The 19730-nt window shown below is 33.8% G+C and overlaps 6 protein-coding genes across 6 annotated transcripts; 1 reads left to right on the top strand and 5 right to left on the bottom strand. All coding sequences in view use genetic code 12, as the record gives it.

Moving 5' to 3' along the window:
* Positions 1 to 53: 53 nt before the first annotated feature.
* ACC1 (acetyl-CoA carboxylase) lies at positions 54 to 7277 on the bottom strand. The gene has a single exon (XM_064882488.1). The coding sequence runs from the start codon at positions 7132 to 7134 to the stop codon at positions 181 to 183; it is 6954 nt and encodes a 2317-aa protein (XP_064736236.1). The 5' UTR covers positions 7135 to 7277; the 3' UTR covers positions 54 to 180.
* A 1238-nt stretch (positions 7278 to 8515) lies between these two features.
* RJT21DRAFT_88935 (uncharacterized protein) lies at positions 8516 to 10447 on the bottom strand (the record flags this gene model as incomplete). Its single annotated transcript, XM_064885589.1, has 3 exons — positions 8516 to 9072; positions 9190 to 9715; positions 9875 to 10447. The coding sequence occupies 3 exons, from the start codon at positions 10445 to 10447 to the stop codon at positions 8516 to 8518; spliced, it is 1656 nt and encodes a 551-aa protein (XP_064736235.1).
* A 1909-nt stretch (positions 10448 to 12356) lies between these two features.
* Positions 12357 to 13882, top strand: ARG1 (argininosuccinate synthase). The gene has a single exon (XM_064882487.1). The coding sequence runs from the start codon at positions 12517 to 12519 to the stop codon at positions 13765 to 13767; it is 1251 nt and encodes a 416-aa protein (XP_064736234.1). The 5' UTR covers positions 12357 to 12516; the 3' UTR covers positions 13768 to 13882.
* On the bottom strand, positions 13809 to 17366 carry RJT21DRAFT_122722 (aromatic acid exporter family protein). Its single transcript, XM_064882486.1, has one exon. It carries the CDS (start codon positions 17143 to 17145, stop codon positions 13867 to 13869), a length of 3279 nt encoding a protein of 1092 aa, XP_064736233.1. The 5' UTR covers positions 17146 to 17366; the 3' UTR covers positions 13809 to 13866.
* Positions 17367 to 17809: 443 nt separating this feature from the next.
* RJT21DRAFT_115963 (uncharacterized protein) lies at positions 17810 to 18223 on the bottom strand (the record flags this gene model as incomplete). The annotated part of the gene is made up of 1 exon (XM_064880382.1): positions 17810 to 18223. One exon carries the CDS (start codon positions 18221 to 18223, stop codon positions 17810 to 17812), a length of 414 nt encoding a protein of 137 aa, XP_064736232.1.
* On the bottom strand, positions 17856 to 18691 carry RJT21DRAFT_122720 (uncharacterized protein). The gene has a single exon (XM_064882485.1). The coding sequence runs from the start codon at positions 18545 to 18547 to the stop codon at positions 18299 to 18301; it is 249 nt and encodes an 82-aa protein (XP_064736231.1). The 5' UTR covers positions 18548 to 18691; the 3' UTR covers positions 17856 to 18298.
* Between the last annotated feature and the right edge of the window lie 1039 nt (positions 18692 to 19730).

The following is a 19730-nucleotide window of genomic DNA, read 5'->3' as shown; positions in this document are numbered from 1 at the left end:
TAGAGGCACTGGTGTTAATGACTGAGACTATTACTGAGACTATTATGCAAATTGTACTGGTACTACACCCATATTTTTATAGTAGTTTTCCATTTTCCTAAATAAATATATAAACAATAAGATACAAAAAGTAGAGATAAAAAAAAGCAATTGATATAAAAAGTGGTAATAAAAAGTTATCTAAAGAGATTTTAAGAAAGCAGACTTTTCTTCTTCAGGTAATGAATTAATTAATTCTTTCATGACTGCCAAACCATTTTGAGCATCTTCATTCAAAAGTCTAATAACATTTTGACGAGTTGCTTCATGTTTTAAATCTTCAATTCTATGTTGTAATTTAGTATGATGTTCTTCAATCCAAGTACTTACAGCTTCATCATTTTCATAATCAACGGTTGGCATCCAACTCTTTAATCTAGCAACTTTTTCTAATTTAGTGGCATTATTAATTTGTTCACCAATAAGTCTTAATACATATTCTTCATTTAATCTTCTTCTTAAACGCCAGAAGAAATAACGTCTTGCTTCAACCCATTTAATTTCTTTTCTAATAACTCCCTTTGCTAACATACGACCTGATCTATCATGTAAATCAGCAAATTGAACAGAAATTTGTTGATAAATTGGTAATAAACTACGTTCTCTAGCAGAGATCTTGGCAGAAATTGATGCAATTTCTTCTTGAGTTAATGATGAATCAGTTAATTTAGCCTTTAATGATGAATAAGTTGGATCTAAACGAGCCATAGTACTTAATAATTTATCACGTTTATATTTAATACTAACCATTCCTTCTGGTTCTAAAACTCCCGCACGAGAATCAACATCAGCATACATTTCCATCATTTCTTGATTAATTGATGGATCAACTACAACCCATGAACCACCTCTTAATTCACCAGTTGGAGGAATATAAGTAAAAATTGGTTGTTTAAAATCAACTAATGCATCAACAATAAATGAACCATATTTAAGAACTTCATTATACATATCTCTTTGACCACCAGAAAATCCTCTCCAATTAGCTAAAATCATTAATGGTAATTGTTCACCATTATTAAAATCATTAATTGCTTGAGCAGTTTTAAAGGCAGAATTTGGATACCAAACTTGACCAGCTTCTTGAATCATAACTTCAGTTGAATCAGGATTAGCAGGATCAGCAGGATATAAATTTTCAACGGCTCTAGTTTCAACTCCAATAACTCCAATTGGAATACCTCCAAGACGAGCTCTACCAACAACTACACCTTTAGCCCATCCTGATAAAGTTTCTTGAAAAGAATTCTTATCAAATAATCCACTTTCAAAATCTCCATCAGCCAATTGTTTACCTTCAATCATCCAACGAACATCATATGGTTCATCTTTAGTTGGATAATAATCAATATCTCTATCCCAAGGATCTTCTGATTCTAATATTGGTACTGGCATACCACGTTTAGCTGGAATATATGATAACCATTCAAGAATCTTTTCAACTCCGGCTAAATCATCTTGAGCAGTTAAATGGGATACCCCATTTCTATACATAATTTGGGTACCACCTAATTGTAAGTTTGAATTATAAACTTCTCTACCTAATAATTTATTTATAGCTGGAGCTCCAGTTAAAATAATTGGTTGACCTTCAATTTGAATGGCTCTTTGACCTAATCTAACCAAATAAGCTCCAATACCAACCGATCTACAAGTTACTAAAGTAATAGTAAAGATATCTTTATAAGCTCTTGAAGTGGCACCAGCAATTAAACCGGATCCTTTAAGACATTCAACTCCTAAACCATCTTCATCACCTACAATTGATTTAATTACATATCTTTCTTGACCTTCTTCCACGACTCTTTCAGTAATAATAGTTGATCCTTTACCTGATTCATCAATTGATTTACGATCTTGAGGAGTTAAATATAAATATTTAAATCCTTTATCAGGAGAACCTTCAACATTCCAAGCCACATTAAATAATGGCATTAATTCATTGGCTACTCCTAAACGAGCACCAGAATTAGCAGAAAGATAAATTCTTGGTATACCTAATTTACGAGCTAATTCAGTACATCTATTAAAATAAGTATCTTCTTCTGGACCAAAAGAACCAATTTTATGAGTAATATCATTAGCTACAATTATAAATTGTCTACCACGAGGATATTCAGGAGTTTTAGCAGTAACTTGGAACCCAACCATACCAATTTTATTTGATCCTGGTTCACGTTCTACTGCAGTTAAATCTCCATTTTCATCAGTAATTAATTCTAATGAAGTAAATACATCCTTTGGAACTTTTTGTTGTTGTTTACTATTACTATTATTACCACTATGTTTCTTCCATTGAGAAAGAGTAGCTTGACGGAATAATTCTGGGAAATCATATACATAAGTAGTTCCCATATTATGAGCCTTATATCTTTTTGGTTGTAAGGATTCCTTAGCAGGATAAGGAGTTGAAATAGGTCTTAAATGCATTGAACCTGGTTGTCCAATAGATTTAAATACCCAATCTCCTTTAGTATTTTTAACTTCCATATATAATTCTGATTTAACCACATAACCAGAAACATTATTAATAATGGCTCTTAATGGGAATGAAGTACCGGTTTTTTGATCAGTACAAACAATTCTAATTTCAGCTCCCGTGACTCTTAATCTCCATAATCTTCTTCCGAATCGTTCTAAAAATGATCCAAAAGCGGCTTCAACTTCTTCCGGTTGAACATTAAATACATTCGAGAAATTAATGAATATATGATTTAAATCACTATTGGAAGTATCAATGATTTCAAGTGCATCTAAAATATCATTCATTAATCTATTGGATTCTGCAATTAAGTATTCACTAATACTTATTTCATCTCTAATAACTCCCGTTCTAATTATACCTCTGGTAAAGAATCTCTTATCGGATGGAGCATTCTTTCCCACGGCTTCATAAACATGAATATTTCTATTATCCGTGAAAATTGGTTTAATATCAAAATTAACTAATCTTGCCAATTCTAATTGGAAGGCTAACGCTGGTTCAATATGTCTAATTACTTTATTTTCCACATAATCAGGGGCATTGAAAGTATAATATTGTGGATAACTACCAACAGTATGGGCTATAACAAACGTAACTCTACGAACAGAAGCCGATTTCAAATCTTCACCAAATTCTTCAAGAACTTCATGAATTTTATCCAACACTTCTTGTTCCAGAGCATATCCATCAATACTTGTGATTACAATATTAAGAACATTAACTAATTCTGGTTGGTCTTTATTGGTGGTTGCCTTAAAAGTTATAGTATCTGATGGTTGAATCTTTTCAATAGCAGCAGCAAGCATATCATCCAAATCATCTAAATGTCTACAAGGAGCCAATACCCCAGTTCTTGGTTTTTGTTCGGCTTTTGAATCAACAATATATGATAAATCCGACACAGAGGCTGCTCTATTCATGGCATTAGAAGAATTAGAATCATTCTTTAAATGTTGAATAGCATTATATTGAGAAGAAGCTAAACTTGGTAATTGGAATTTCCATTCAATTATTGGTAATCTATCATGGAAATGATAAGTGATTGGTCCAAGAGAATATGCTCTATAAGATCTACGAACATAGACTTCTGAAGCCGCAATGGCAACCCATTCATCAGGATTAACTAAGAATTGTGATAATACATCAAATACGGTATGTTTAGAATCAACCACTTCTTGAATAACTCCTAATTTAGGTTCTCTGTGTTTGGCATAGATTTCTCCATAAGAAGTTTCTAATACGGCTGATCTTAAGATATGTTCTAATTGATCGGATCTTTCTTGAATTGAAGGTAATGAACATTGAATTAATATTTCTCGAGCTTTAAGGGCAACTTTGGCAGTACCTCTAGTATCTAATTGAACTATTTGTTTTAAAGATTCCTTAATGGATGAAGCTACACTTGAAGATGATTGTAATAATGGTTGATATTCATCTAATATAGCCAAGACCAAATTGTTTTTGGCAGAGACTCGAGAATGGGATAATGAAGTGGCAATAACCACCTTCAAATCCGATTTATTTTCATCTCTTAATTTCAATATAACATCATCTTCACGAGTATTATCGCCCGAGAATAATTTCTCCACATCAGTATACTCTTGAATTAATCCGGCAAAGAAATTATATTCATGTTCAACTAACCCATTTTGATATCTAGTGGTTATATCAAGTAATGGAGCTATAGTGGTACTAAATAATGGATCAGTTTGTGGATCATTAATGGTTTTTTGTAAGAGTTTAAGGATTTGTCTGGCGGGGAATTCGGCATGTCTTGAATGATTTCTTTCTACTAAAGTAGTTAAGGATTCATCTAATTTAGCTGGTAATCTCAGATGTAAAGCAGATACTTGATTACTCCATTCCGAATATGGTAATTCATTATCCTTTAATACTTGTAATAAATTCTTAACGGTAGAATTCATAATTACTTGATTATCATAACCATATAAGATATTTCTTAATATGGTGGCATAAGTTTGGAATTTAAATGCTGGTGTAGTACCTTGAATTTCCGGTTCTCCTAAATCAGGTAATGTCCCTTCAAATGGTTTTGCATGTTTAACTTTAGATGGATCATCTAAGGCTAAGATTGCAAGAATATCTCCGGCATTCACAGTAGAACCTGGTTGTTTAATTAATTGGACAGTTCCATCTTCTTGAGCAATTAATGGCATACACATCTTCATAACTTCAACTTCGGCATATGGTTGACCGGCGGCAATATGTTCACCGGATTCAACTAAGAATTTAACTAATTTACCAGGAGATGGAGTTCTTAATTGAGTTGGATCATTTTCAACTTCTAATAAACAAGTCTTACCACCGACAGATAATCTGGTGGCAGAAGCTTCTTCTTTCCAATAGACTGTATGAGATTTACCTCCAATAATACATAATAACCCTCCATCAGCCAATGAACGAACTTTAACAACTCCTCTAGTACCATTTAAGAATAAAGTATAATTATCTGCTGAAGATTTGGTGGCAGTAAATTTATATCTTTGACCTTCATAAATGAATTCTACGGGATAAATGGTTTTTAAAAGATTCTTATTTGGTACTTGACCCTTTTCTAATGATTCAATATAGGCCTTTTTATCTTCTTCTGCTTGAATATGAGCCTTAGTGGCAGCTCCACATACAACAGCTAAAGTTGGATCGGGTCTTTCAGCCGTTAATTTCTTACTAATTAATTCATCTAACCAACCAGTTGTAATAGTATTATCTTCAAAATCAGGAGTTTCTAATAATTTAATTAAATATTCCACGGTAGTTCTAAAATCTCCTCGAATACTTAATTCCTTTAAGGCCACCACCATATGCTTTCTTGAAGCTTGTCTATTTTCTCCAAAGGCAAAGATATGACCAAATTGAGAATCGGAAAATGAATGAATAGATGATTGATTACCGACAGAGAAGTAACCCCAAACATTCGATGAAGATCTAAAGTTTAATTCATGTAATGTACCACCAGAAGGTTTAAACCCTTCTCCCGGATCTTCTGAAGTAATACGACAAGCGGTAGTATGACCCTTTGGAACTGGTCTTCTTTGACTAATCAATGAAGTTTCAGTTTTAAATTCAAAATCAATTTCAGTCGATGAATGAGGATCGGCTCCATAAAGTTCTCTAATATCTCTAATTCTATGCATAGGGATACCCATAGCAATTTGTAATTGAGCGGCAGGTAAATTAACTCCGGTAACCATTTCTGTAGTTGGATGTTCAACTTGTAATCTTGGATTTAATTCTAAAAAGTAAAATTTATCATCAGCATGAGAATAAAGATATTCAACCGTACCAGCCGATACATAACCAACCAATTTACCTAATCTAACAGCGGCATTTTCCATGGCTCTAAAAGTTTCTTTATTGGCAATGGTTACTGGAGCTTCTTCAATAATCTTTTGATGTCTTCTTTGAACTGAACAATCTCTACCAAAAAGAGATATATTAGTACCATATTGATCAGCCAATAATTGAACTTCTAAATGTCTGGCATCACCAGCTAATTTCATAATAAAAATAGGTGAACCAGGGATTTCATTAGCCGCTTGTTGATATAAAGTCATAAAATCTTCTTCTCTATCGACTTTTCTAATCCCCTTACCACCTCCACCTTCAGAGGCTTTAATCATAACGGGGAAACCAATTTCTTTTGCTTTTATTAATCCATCTTCAGGGGAATCACAACAACCCTTTTGATAAATATCATCCGAAACTGAAACTAAATTAGTAAGTGGATCAATTTTAACTTCACGAACTCCAGTACCAGACCATGGAATACATGGAACATCAGCATGTTGAGCTACAATGGTTGAAGAAATTTTATCACCTAAAGATCTCATAGCACTACCAGGAGGTCCAATAAATACAATTCTTTTTGGTGAAGCTGCTAATTTTTCAGGTAATAAAGGATTTTCTGAGGCATGACCCCAACCTGCCCAAACAGCATGAACATTTGTTCTTTCAGCAATTTCAACAATTAAATCAACATTAGCATAATTATTATTATTTGTTCCTCCAGGTACTTCAACAAATTGATCAGCCATTCTAATATATTCAGCATTTGCTGCTAAATCTTCTGGAGTTGCCATTACAGTAAATTGAATGGCTCTTTCATCACCAAAAGTTTCATAAGCCCATTTTCTTACTGATCTAATTTCTTTAACAGCAGCAATCCCATTATTGGCAATTAAAACTCGAGAAATTACTGTATGACCTTGATGATTTTTAACAAAATCAGTTACTTTTGAAGATTCTGCTAAAGCTACTGTATTTAACCCTTTAAAATGTTCAGGTAAACTTAAATGTAATGAAGAATAATCAGGTGAATAATTACCTTCATTGGAATCTATACTATCCGACATAGTTAATGATTTTAAATATTGAGATATATTGGAAAGTGAAGTATAAGATCGGTTGGGATAATAATTATGTACAAAGAAAGGAATTGAACGATTAAAACAAGGATTAAAACGATTAGTAGATGTCCTTGTAGTTATGGACTTTAAATAGTGAGATGATAAATATCTAGAAGGGTTAGTAAGATGGGTTCGGGTTCGGTTAAAGTTCAAGTGTCGTAGAGCTGAATGGTCAGCGGTCATAAAAGTGTGGGGTGGTGGTAGTGGTAGTGGACGTGTACTGTACTATGCTGTAGTGAGGTAGTGGTAGTGGTAGTGGTAGTAGTCTTAGTGGCAGTCTTATTGGTGTCGGTCTCGGCTTGCATCGCAAATTTTCATCCTTTTCTAGCCGGCGAAAAATGAGACTCACTGGAACGGCCTGGACTGATGAGCTGGAGGGACTACTGAGTTGAGTGTGGTGGAATGGTTAGTGGACGGATTGTCATGGTACTGTGATTACCGGGTGGTTGCTGTAGGATTGAGTTACTAATATGTAGTGGTTGTACAGTAATTGTGGTTGTGGTTGTACTGTACTTGTGGTTGTACTGTAATTGTATTAGTGGATGTTATTGGTGGTGGTGCTAGTGGATCCTATTCCTATTACTATTACTATTCTTGTATTTGTACGATATCTGATTGAATTGACTACTATTGCTTACTCCACCCTTCTCATTGATCCACTGCTCACTTCCTCAAATCTCTACGACTCTCTATTCTCTCATACATACCTAATTCTAACAATCTTCTGCTACTCACAAATACCTAGTCGGAAAACGGAAACTAGGAAAACTATTGCAATAAAAAAAAAGCAACTAAGGTATCTATGATGTTAACTAAGAAAATTAACTTGAACTGATAGCGGTTAATTAAATTATCACTTCAATTGTTTAATAAAAGGATGTGTTGCTGTATATAAATCAGAACCATAATGGCAGTGAATTTTCAGTTGGCGGGTGGTGGAATAAAAATTCGCAGCTCTTTGTTGTGTGCAGGCCGGGCTCAACAACGGTTTTAGTATTTGTTGGCCCAACACCATACAAAACGATTGTGCTACCATGTGCATCCATGCACCAGAAGTGATGTCAGAGCTTATGTAAAATGTTGAGACAACAAACTAAAACTAAAGACGTGGACGTGTATGGGTATGGGTCGTGCGCACGCCAATCAGCTCTAACTGTCTCTACTCGTTTTATCTGGTCTCGATTCAGGGGGTGTCTAATCGATCAATTATCTCCCAACAAAGCAATCGTCAATTGACAATGTGTAGTGTAGTGTAGTGTAGTTATAAGACAACAGTGTGTTGTATAGTGGGAGTGTTCATAACGTACAACAAAAACCAGTAACAAGACAATGGCTTTGTTTATCGTGTACTGTTCTTATGATTGACATCTGTAGATAGTTGTCTTTGTAGTTGTCTGTATCTATAAATATTGTCAGTACTCTTACATGTGTTTCTTCGGATACCGAATCTCTTTTCCGAGTTCATACATACATATACTCTTACACGATCTACTTACACTACTTACCCTACTTACCTACCATATTTACCTACCCAACTTACAACTTACTACTTACCCAACTTAAACTACAACAATGGTTGGAATCTTGGTAATAATGGTACTGGTGGTGGTGGAGGAGTTCTATCATCATTCGATAAGAAATTAAAACTATGAGTATGAATAGGTCCAACAGGTGAAACCCTTAATGGAGGAGGAGGAATTCCATGATTTAAATGGTGATGACTACCAACTAATGGTGGAGGCAATATAAACTTCTCTTGAGTTCCTGGTGTACCTGATCCACTAATATTATTATTAGATGATGTTTGTGATGCTGGTGGTGGTGGTGTATTTCTATTGGGGATTATAGCACTTGTAATCTCGTATATTGGTATAGCCTTAGATCTTTGCGTAAATATCTCTAGTTCAATATGTTGTTCTGAACTCATTTTGAATAATCTTTCCAAATCAAAATCATTTTGAATTATAATGCCACTCTTCAGATTCTTAATCCCTAATATAACATCGTGTTTTAAATTAAATGCCTGTCTCGCATTCTCAATGATTTCTATGAATCTTGGGGGTGCTGAATTCCGACTAGAGAAGGTGAATTCTAACGTTTGATTAATAAATCGAAGTAATACTTTCTTATTGTCAAATACACTAGTACTTACAGCCATTGGAACTGATGGTGGATGAGCGGTAGATGCATTTAATGCATGCATTTCCGGTGATAATGATCGACTACTAGCAGCTCCACTCATCAATAGTTGTTGCTGATGTTGTTGTTCTTGTTGCATCTCAGTAGCTATAGTGGCCAAAGAATTTAATGAATTAGAATCATTGGATTTATTAAGATAATCACTATATTTGAATGGAACTGAATTCTTAGCAATTAATGGATATTCTTGTAATATAGATACATATATGATTTCACATAATGGGAACATAATATTCTCAAATCCAAAATCTTTAATAACTCCTCCTAATAAAGTATATAATGATATAATTGCAACTTCGTCACTCACACTGGTTATAGTGTTAGGATCTAAATCTCGAAAGAATCTAGCTAAATATAAATCTCCGCTTAATTTATTTCGTAAATATTCAATTGAAGTTTCATTAACATTCTCAAATGATTTTTCAAATATATATGAAATACAAGTAGATATAATTAATTTACCTAATACTTGTAAATTTTCTGATTTCTTAGATACGCTCTCGGAACAAGTCTTTGAACGTTCTATATGATTAATAATTATCCCCTTGGCAGCATTAGCATCAAGCTTATTTATGGTAGATGATGAAGATGATATATAATGATCATTATTTATCGGTAAATTGGATATCAGAGGTAGTACGGTTGTATTTGATTTTTGAAATGATGCAGGAGATGAAGAAGTTGAAGAAATATGATTGATATTGGGATTATTACTGGGTAAAACTGTTTGAATATGATTGGATGATGGATGCAGACTTTGTATACGAGGCTTAATCATACTATCTATAGCGGCTTTGGCCTTATCATCCGATGAAAAATTCTTAGTTCGAGAATAGTTCATATCGTATACATCATCATTCGAATCGGAATTAAGCCGACTAATTTCAGAAATGAATTTCTTTCTATAAGTATTATCACTAACTGTTTCATTATCATCTTCTTCACTTTCATGCTGATCTTCTACTTTAATTCTCTTAAAATCATATCCTTTCTTAGATTTAGATGATCTCTTTCGATTTCTTCGAACACTTTGAACTGCTGCCCGTACTAGTTTATCAAATTCTTGTTCATATTCACTTTGATAATTGAATTCCAATCTTAAAGCTTGCGCCACTTTTTTTATTTCTTCTTCTTGTTCACTTGCTTTCTTAGAACATAAATCTAATGTATCAATTAATTCTAGTCTTCTAGCAGAAAATCTTTTCCATAGTCTATCATCTTGAAAATGTAATTTCTCTCGGATAGAATGGGTGACTCCTAGTTTCTTAGGATTATCTCCAGAATTAGTGTTTGTCATTAATGTGGAGTCATTGATGGCAGGTGTTGTAGATGAACTAACTATGTCATTATTCGTATTGGTATTAGTATCTGTAACACTACCAATATTAATCGCTGCAGTAGGTACAGTACTTGTCTGAGCTGATAGTACTTGCAGCATGACGTTTATATATTTATTTGTTTATTTATTGGTGATGACTCCTTTCAATGTTGTGAAAAATGTATTAGTATAAATATAAAATAGTTAGTCAAATTAGTGAGTGACTACGAATCAACCCGAATTTTTTTTTCCGTGGTGCATTTCTTTTTTTATGTGAAAGGAGTCCTCTGAGTTAAACGGCACCCAAAGTTTGACTCTACTTATTCCCCGTACAGCTGATCTTCTATACTTTAGAGTTCGTTTACAATAACTACTAGAACCACTATTTTATTATGACGACTGAGATTATGGAGACTACTAGTAAAACTTTTAGAGACAGTTAAGTCTATAACGAATGTATGAGACTTTGACTCCCATTATTAAGTATGTAAATTTGAATGACTAATCCTGTCACCCTTCATAACCAGGAAAGAGACTCATAGTCAATCACGGATTTTACAGTTTGCAGTGAGGAGACTTTTTTTTTGTTTATTATTATTGAGAGAATGGGGCGACTCCTAATCATTTTCTTTTTGTTGGAGGAGCATTTTGACTCGGACATAAAAATAGGAATCCCTTTTGCACGTGCCGGATCAAGCTCAATTTGGGGCACTACTTGAATTGAATCTAGAGATAATATACTTGAATATATAAACACTTACTTATATACTTATATGATATTGGTTACTTACTTACTTATGACTACCACTACTTCCACTATACAGTAGGAATAAGAAACTTTTCTTGAACCCATAATTTTAAGACAACTCTTATCAAGTAAATAATATATACTGAAGAATTAATATACAAATTACCCCAATTGTAACTTTAGAATGAACAGGAGATGACTTACTATTATAATTCTTAGCAAATTCATCATAATCATATAGTTTCTTAGGAAACTTCCACTTCTTTGTTGTTTTATTCTCATTGGTTCGAACTGAAATAGAGCTAGTTTCACTTAGAATATTAGTCGAAGTTGTAATACTAATTGAACCATTAAGAGCCTTATCTGATGTATCAGGAGAATTTATACGATCAATATGTTCTACCGGTAAAGACTCAATGATGCTTTGGTAACTAACTTGAGAACATAAAGATTTCAATCTATAATAAGTTTCGTGGTGCTATATTTTGTTAGAAAATGGCTGCCAATTTTCGAGTAAATTAGATAATAGACGGTATATGCATACAAAAGTAGGACACAATTGTCGACATTCTTGATGAACAACATTAATATAGTAACAGCTACATAAGTGATCCGCTGCATCACATCGTTTAAAATTATCTTGTGCCAATTGATGGCACTCAGCATAATTAGCATTATTCTATTGGTCCGTTAGTTAGTACTACAACATAATTGCTTTAGCCACGTTATAAACTTACGCATAATGGACCCAAATCTAAAAAGAATGATAAAGGGTTCAGCTGATCCATGGGAATATACACAGATTTCGCTAATTGATCCATTCTAAACGATTGCTGCAACAAATAAGTATTAGGTAAACGCTTAAGAAGAGTTTTTCTCTAACAATATATACTAATAAAAAATATATCTATTATACATTAAGAAACATTAGCCACACATAGAGTTAATTTTAGGGCCAAGATTACATAACGTAGAATCTAAATGATTACCCTCAAATGAAGTTTCCACTTAATTACTCAAGGCACTCCTCCCATGTAAGGCGATTTACCCTAATTAATGAAAATTTTTCAATACAAGTGGGTCAAGTCGTGTGAATTTCCTAATTGATGAGTCATTCCAAATTAGGTAATAGCTTGAAAAATTAAGCGCGCTGTGTTATCATTCGATGAAGTTTAAGTGTGGTCGACAAAATTGAAAAAAATTTATATATAAAGTGGAAAATTTCCGATTTCCTTTTAAAAATTTTTCATTCACTTTGTTTGATCAATTATATATTTAAATATCTGACAATTCATTAAAAATGTCTAAAGGTAAAGTTTGTTTAGCTTACTCTGGTGGTTTAGATACCTCAGTTATCTTAGCTTGGTTATTAGAAGAAGGTTATGAAGTTATTGCTTTCTTAGCTAACATTGGACAAGAAGAAGATTTCGAAGCTGCTGAAAAGAAAGCTTTAGCAATTGGTGCTACCAAATTCGTTGTTGTCGATGTCAGAAAGGAATTTGTTGAAAAAGTTTGTTTCCCAGCCATTCAAGCTAATGCTATTTATGAAAATGTTTATCTTTTAGGTACTTCTTTAGCTAGACCAGTCATTGCTGAAGCTCAAATTAAGGTTGCTGAAGAAAATGGATGTTTCGCTGTCTCTCACGGTTGTACTGGTAAAGGTAACGATCAAGTCAGATTCGAATTATCTTTCTACGCTTTAAAGCCAGATGTTACAGTCATTGCCCCATGGAGAGACCCTGTATTTTTCAACAGATTTGCTGGTAGAAATGATTTATTAAACTATGCTGCTGAAAAAGGTATCCCAGTTGCTCAAACCAAAGCTAAGCCATGGTCTACTGATGAAAACTTGGCTCATATTTCTTTTGAAGCTGGTATCTTAGAAAATCCAGACACTACCCCACCAAAGGATATGTGGAAATTAACTGTTGATCCAACTGATGCTCCAGAAGTTCCAGAAGATTTCTCTGTTGTTTTTGAAAAGGGTTTACCAGTCAAGTTGATCTTAGATGGTGGTAAGAAGGTTGTTACTGAACCAGTTGAATTATTCCTTGAAGCCAATGCCTTAGCTAGAAGAAATGGTGTTGGTAGAATTGATATTGTTGAAAACAGATTCATTGGTATCAAATCCAGAGGTTGTTACGAAACTCCAGGTTTAACTGTTTTAAGATCTACTCATGTTGATTTAGAAGGTTTAACTTTAGATCGTGAAGTTAGAGCTCTTAGAGATCAATTTGTTACTGTTGCTTACTCCAAGATTTTATATAACGGTATGTACTTCACTCCAGAAGGTGAATACGTTAGATCTATGATCCAACCATCTCAAAACACTGTTAATGGTGTTGTCAGAGCCAGAGCTTACAAGGGTTCTTTAACCATCTTAGGTAGATCTTCTGATACTGAAAAATTATATGATGAAACTGAATCTTCTATGGATGAATTAACTGGTTTCTCTCCAGAAGATACCACCGGATTCATTGCTATTCAATCTATCAGAATTAAGAAATACGGTGAAGCTGCTAGAGAAAAGGGTATCAACTTAACCTTATAAATCTAGACAAACTTTACGAAATACGGGATATTAAATATTAAAGGTTTTAGATAATAATTAATTGTATAATAAATAAATAAATAAATAAATGAATAAAAATTATTCAGTAGTTTCATCATTATACTCTTCGTCCTCAAAGATTGAAGAATCATAATCAAACTTTTCACCGACTAGACCCTTAATAAGGATCATTAATTCATCAAGCCTTTTGTATATCATATGAGCAAATAGTAATGAAACTACTAATAACTGACCATCATGCGAGAAGAATGTATTGTAATCAAGATTAGAATCATTAGTTGAATCCTTTAAGGTACTTCTTAATCCTGAGTCAAGATTACCATCATCACGATAAAATCGTTCATTAATTGAAATTCGATTAATACCCCATTGGTGCATCAAAGAGTCTATGTGTTTTAGTGAAGTATTAGAACTTGTTATTTTAGGTAAAGAATTGCAAGTCTTTAGAGCATCGGCTGACATATGAAGTATGGTGAATATATCTGCAACAATTGAGCTATTGGTCCAACCAACTTTACGAAGGATCTTTCGATTCCACTTTTTGGGATCTTCAATAAGATTAAAAATCAGAAATAGGTAGAAGTAAAGTTGTGTAATGTCTATTAATATAGTCTGAAGTCTTCGGTATTTCTCTTCTGGCCAATACCCAGTAAGGGGGATTTCATGATGAAGCGGTACCATCAAGCTTGAGGTTCCAGCTAGCTGCAACAATGCATATCTTAACCTTTCGGTAATTTTATCATGCCTGCTTGAAAGATGATATGAAGGATCTTCTAACCTTTTCATGGCGAAACTTGAAATGTCAGAATGTAAATTGCCAGTTTCTTCGATAACATTGGATAATATATGCCTTAATTCGTATTTACTGGTAAGAGGTTTTGGAATTAGACATGCAAATAATCCAATAGTTAATCCGATAACAACACTAACAAATCTTATCCAAGCAACTCGAAACCCTTCTCCCACATTAGCAAGTTTATTGAATTGACCGTCAATCCAACTGGTTCCTAATACTAAAGCAGTTGTAACGGCAAATAAAATGGCTGGGACAAATGTTAAATGGATAGAGAAATGCCTATAGTACGATAAATATATGTATATAACAGCAGTAACAGCCGAGTAACCATAGTAGTTACCTGGACCACGACCTGCTGAAATATACCATCCTACCAATCCTAACAAAGAACCAAAGAATGAATAAAACAATTTAGACCATATCACGTACATAGTTTCTCCAACTGATTCTGAAGTTGAAACACCAATCATGATCACAAGCCAAATTAATCTATTAGAATAATACCAATTAGCAGTTGTTCTCACAAAATAAGGGGTAGCACCGACGCAAACCAAAATACCAGATCTAATCCAAAACCATATGTCAGGACGAAGTAGTAAATAATAGACTTTCACGAAATATTTACCAAGCACCTGAATGAAATTGTCTGGTGGTAAAGAATCAGGATCACGAGTTTGAACATTACTAGATAAAAATTGAGGAACTTCATTACTATCACTATGGACTCTCATTATATTCTTGGGAACTTCCCTCTTTGAATTGGTAAACCAGGTTATCAAAACTGGCTCTGGTCTTATTGCATCAATTGACAAAAATAAGTCAACCATCTTAAGTAAGTGATAAGAATGCCTTTTTGACAAATAAAGGAAAAGAGAAACCTGACTCAATAAGCATAATAAGACCTCTTCATTTCTACCAGTGAATTGCAGTTGGGCCTGAGAACAAGCTTTTTCGCATACTTCAACAATTACCAGTTCAAGTTTCTCTTTTGCAGCCAAAAGCCTTTTGTGGTTCTCCTTTTGCTTTAAGACATGAGACTTGCGTTGAGAAGGGAACAAAAGCGAATAAGTCCTATAATTATTGGCAGCTGATAACCATTCAATGAGCAACTGAAACACCTCATCAGAGACTTGTAGCAAATATTGAAAGTGTTCCTTGATAAAGTCGGCGATATTGTCAAGATCTTCTAAAGTTACTCTATCTTTAGGATCTATACTCCAGAATCTTTTCTTTAATGAGTTTTCTCTATTTGAATTTTCAAATTCTCCAACTTTCTTATAAGACTCATGTAGGACCGTTGTCAAAAATCTTGTACCAACTTCAGATCGATGAACAGAAGCTGCACTGCTTCTTCTTGCATAATTTGAAAATATCTGTAATGCAAAATTTCTTCTTTGGCTAAAGGTTTCATAATAATAGTTATAACCAGAGGAAATACTAACCAAGTTCTTCAAGAGAGATCTGAATTCCCCAAGATCTCCAAGATCAAACCTTCCATAGGAAACTTCAAGTTTTGCCATGCCTGCCATTATCTCCAAGGCACCCAATTTATTTCTAATACTGGTGATATCTGAACTATACTGCTTGTAGCCAGAGAAATTATCTGCTGAGGGTTTGAGAGTCTTGAATAACCTTAAGTGATTCTCTGAAGCTTTCTTCAACCCCTTTAGTAGTTTTGCTGATCCATCAAGATATTGAAAACTTGCCGTTGTTGGAAATATCACTACTGCTAAGAAAGATTTCAAAGCAAAAGCTAACCCCATTGGTTTCATGACCGACAAGCCTATTTCCAAAGGATCAAAAATAGGAAAGAATACCCCATAACAACAATTTATGATCAAGGCAATAACTCCAGCTACAAAAGCCACTCTCAATGTCTTTTGTAAACTTTGAGCTAACCCCATTATTGTAAAACATGTAATGATAGCTAAACAATAAACTACAGCTGATCTAACTTGTAAATAACGACCTGAAAAGATATTATCAATCATACATTGACTAATATTATCTACTGTACAGCTTCCTTCATCTATTAATTTTCGAGCTAGTTGATCTTGCGTGATATAATCATGGAATCGATTGTTGAGCTTCATAGCTATTATTGCATGTACCCAAGCAAAGCAACTGAATAATATCGCAGCAAATGATATATATATATTCATAATAATTGGAGTACCACCAGCAACAGCAATAAATCCTATGATTTGCATAAGATAAGCAGCACTACCCATCCAATGACTTGTTCCTGGAATTGCACATAATATAGCTGATATCCAAACCTGTAGCCATGTTCTCACAGCAACCTTAAATGATCCATAATCCAAATGATCAATTATATACCCTGGTCGTATAATGAAGAGAGTTTTTCGCCATAAGGATTCCTTAGATCTCGGAATCTCTATATCATTGGGAATTGCATCCAGAAGATAGTAAGCATTAACAAGTCTGGGAAAATTTTCAAGATTCGGATCTTCTCTATCAACGGTAAACGGGGCCGGGTTTATATCCGAATCTAGATTGCTAGAGTTGCTTCCAACTGAAGATGTCGATGTTGGTTCCATATTTTACGAATTACACACCCTCTAGATTGAAACCAACTATAATCGTCAAACCAAAACTACAAAGAATAATAAATACGGAGTTACTCGGACTTCTATTGTTGATAACAATTATAATTAGATCGGTTAAACTCTTAGTCGGTTGTAAGTGTCACAGCCGCGATCGGTACATCGCTTAGGGGGTAAAAATACATATTTTTTTTATTCGTATGTATTATGCTAATATACGCAAGGAGAAAATCCTATGATAAGAATAAACTCATCATAAGGCAAAACCTATATAAGAAAAAATATAGAAAAATTATAGATAAGTAAAAAGAATGAATCACATATATACAGTGTTTTTACTTTTAATTCATACCTCGGACCCGGAATTGTCATTCTACCGGGTATTAATTTTTCGTACCATTGACCGGAAATTTTCGTACTAGTGATAAATCTATTCTTCATAGCGATTAAAATATTCATACTACATTTTTATTTTCATAGCAATTAGTAAATAGATTCATATCAATTAGATCACAGTTCATCGTTATTGAATCTTAAAGCTACAAACCGCTACTGTATGGAGTCAGGACCTGTTGGATCAAACTGTCCGAAATTAGTGAGCAAAAATATGCTCTATGTGATTAACTCCTGTATGAATAAGAAGTAAAAGCACGTACCACTATTTAGCCTTATCAGGATTATATGGTGCTGGTTTTTCTAACTGCAAACTGTCGATTTCTTGAGGTTCTAACGCAGTCAAATTAACTCCTCTCGCGGAATAGAAATTAATGCGCAACTGATTGTTGAAACTGTCGATTTCTTCAGGTTCTAGCGCAGTCAAATTAATTCCTCTCGCGGAATAGAAATTAATGCGCCACTGATTGTTGAAATCATCATAAGCTTGTCTTGTTACCTCATATGTATAGTTGGCCATTACTGTATTGTTGACAGCGCTAATATGGAGGAGTGAGAGCGATATATGTGTGTCATTTATTGGTCTGAACTTGGTGGTATCTAAAAAGCAGTCACTGGGTCCGTTATCAACTGCTTCCAATATCTGTGCTGCGTTAAGAAGTAAAGACCAAACTCTCATTTTCTATAACTTTTTGTTCAACTTTATTCAATTATTATTTTGGATTATACTATCCTCTTGTTATACTGCTGGTACTTATAGAGTTATAATCAGTGCTGAGTCAGCTTCCTTTGTTATAAGTATTTTCTGTCTTATTTGTATTATAAGAGGTAAAGTATAGTTTATGTAGTAGAATATACTTGTATATTGAGATAAAACTAGCATCCGAGAAAACAATAGGAGATGCAAGCATAAAAGTAGAGGAGATGTGTAAATATATAGTAATTTAGGAACTAATAATGTTGTAGGCAACTCAGAGATAAGCTTAGTAATGCCGTAGCACATTTAGTAGTATAGAGTAAAGATAAGAGATAAGGATAAGGGTGGCTGAAATGTTGATATGTTATGATCTGTTACATATTTGCAACATATAGGCAAATAGGTCTTGTGACAGGTATCCTCCAAAACCATGAAAATGTCGCAAACGACATTTATTTTCAAGTCGGATTTCGTCATAAATTCCGACTTTTTTCTTCAGAACAACCGGGCAAATAAATTTCAAACCGCTCATTTTATTTTTTCATACTTCCGAGGTCGAATTTATTCGTACCATAAAAATACTATTCAAACCATTTAAGTCATACCACAATTATTTGTAAATGCTTTACCACAATCCAAGTATAATATTTCATGTTTTCGTGTGATAAAAATAACATACCCTGAGCCACTACTGAAATCAATTTTGAAAATTGGTGCACATCATACGTTCTAAATGCAGCTTCATGATATTTAGATATCTGATATTTAGATAAGAAAGAAGATATCAACCTAGGAAAAGCATGACTATGGTCCCTGACATACAACTTCATTGTACTCGTTAGCTTATATTTTTATGAATATTTCTTAGAACAACTGGTTTTTCAAGCACAATTCGATATATTTACTAGCATGTCTACAGAATCCTTCATAACTTTCAGTAGTTATCTTACTTGTAGCTTCCATCATTTTAGGTGTCAATTGTTCCTTTTTACTTCGATTCGATCTCTTAACCTTAGATTTACAAACTGACCAGAATTCTTCAATTGCATTTAGTCCCGGCGAATATGGTGGTAAAAACACAAGCTCCAATACACTCAGAGCAACTAATAACTGAATATCACGGCATTAATGTATTGCAGCATTGTCAAGAATCAAGTATTTTAATTTTTGGAGCTCGGAAGTTGTCTCTATTTCTTTAATCACAGATTGATAAATGAATAGAAATGATTTGCTGTGGTACCTCTCGTAGTACTTTGAGGTTTATTGGATTCCACTTTTCTTTTCTTGTTGGCTGCAATCTTGGAGGGGATCTCACCTTCAAATCGATACAACCCTTAGAAGAAATTGCACCAAGAAAAGATACATTCAATCCATTAGTTACAGGGACTGTGATTAAAGCCTTCTCTCCAACAGGAGACCATATACTAATGTTAAAGCCCGCTTCGTCAATAAACACACAATTGTTATTGAAGTCAAGCTTGTCTTTATA

The sequence above is a fragment of the Scheffersomyces amazonensis genome, assembly GCF_036850825.1.
Source record: "Scheffersomyces amazonensis strain UFMG-HMD-26.3 chromosome Unknown RJT21scaffold_7, whole genome shotgun sequence".
In the NCBI taxonomy this organism is placed as follows: Eukaryota; Fungi; Ascomycota; class Pichiomycetes; order Serinales; family Debaryomycetaceae; genus Scheffersomyces; species Scheffersomyces amazonensis.
The sequence above is the reverse complement of the archived record's forward strand: the minus strand, read 5'-3'. Positions and strand labels throughout refer to the sequence as shown.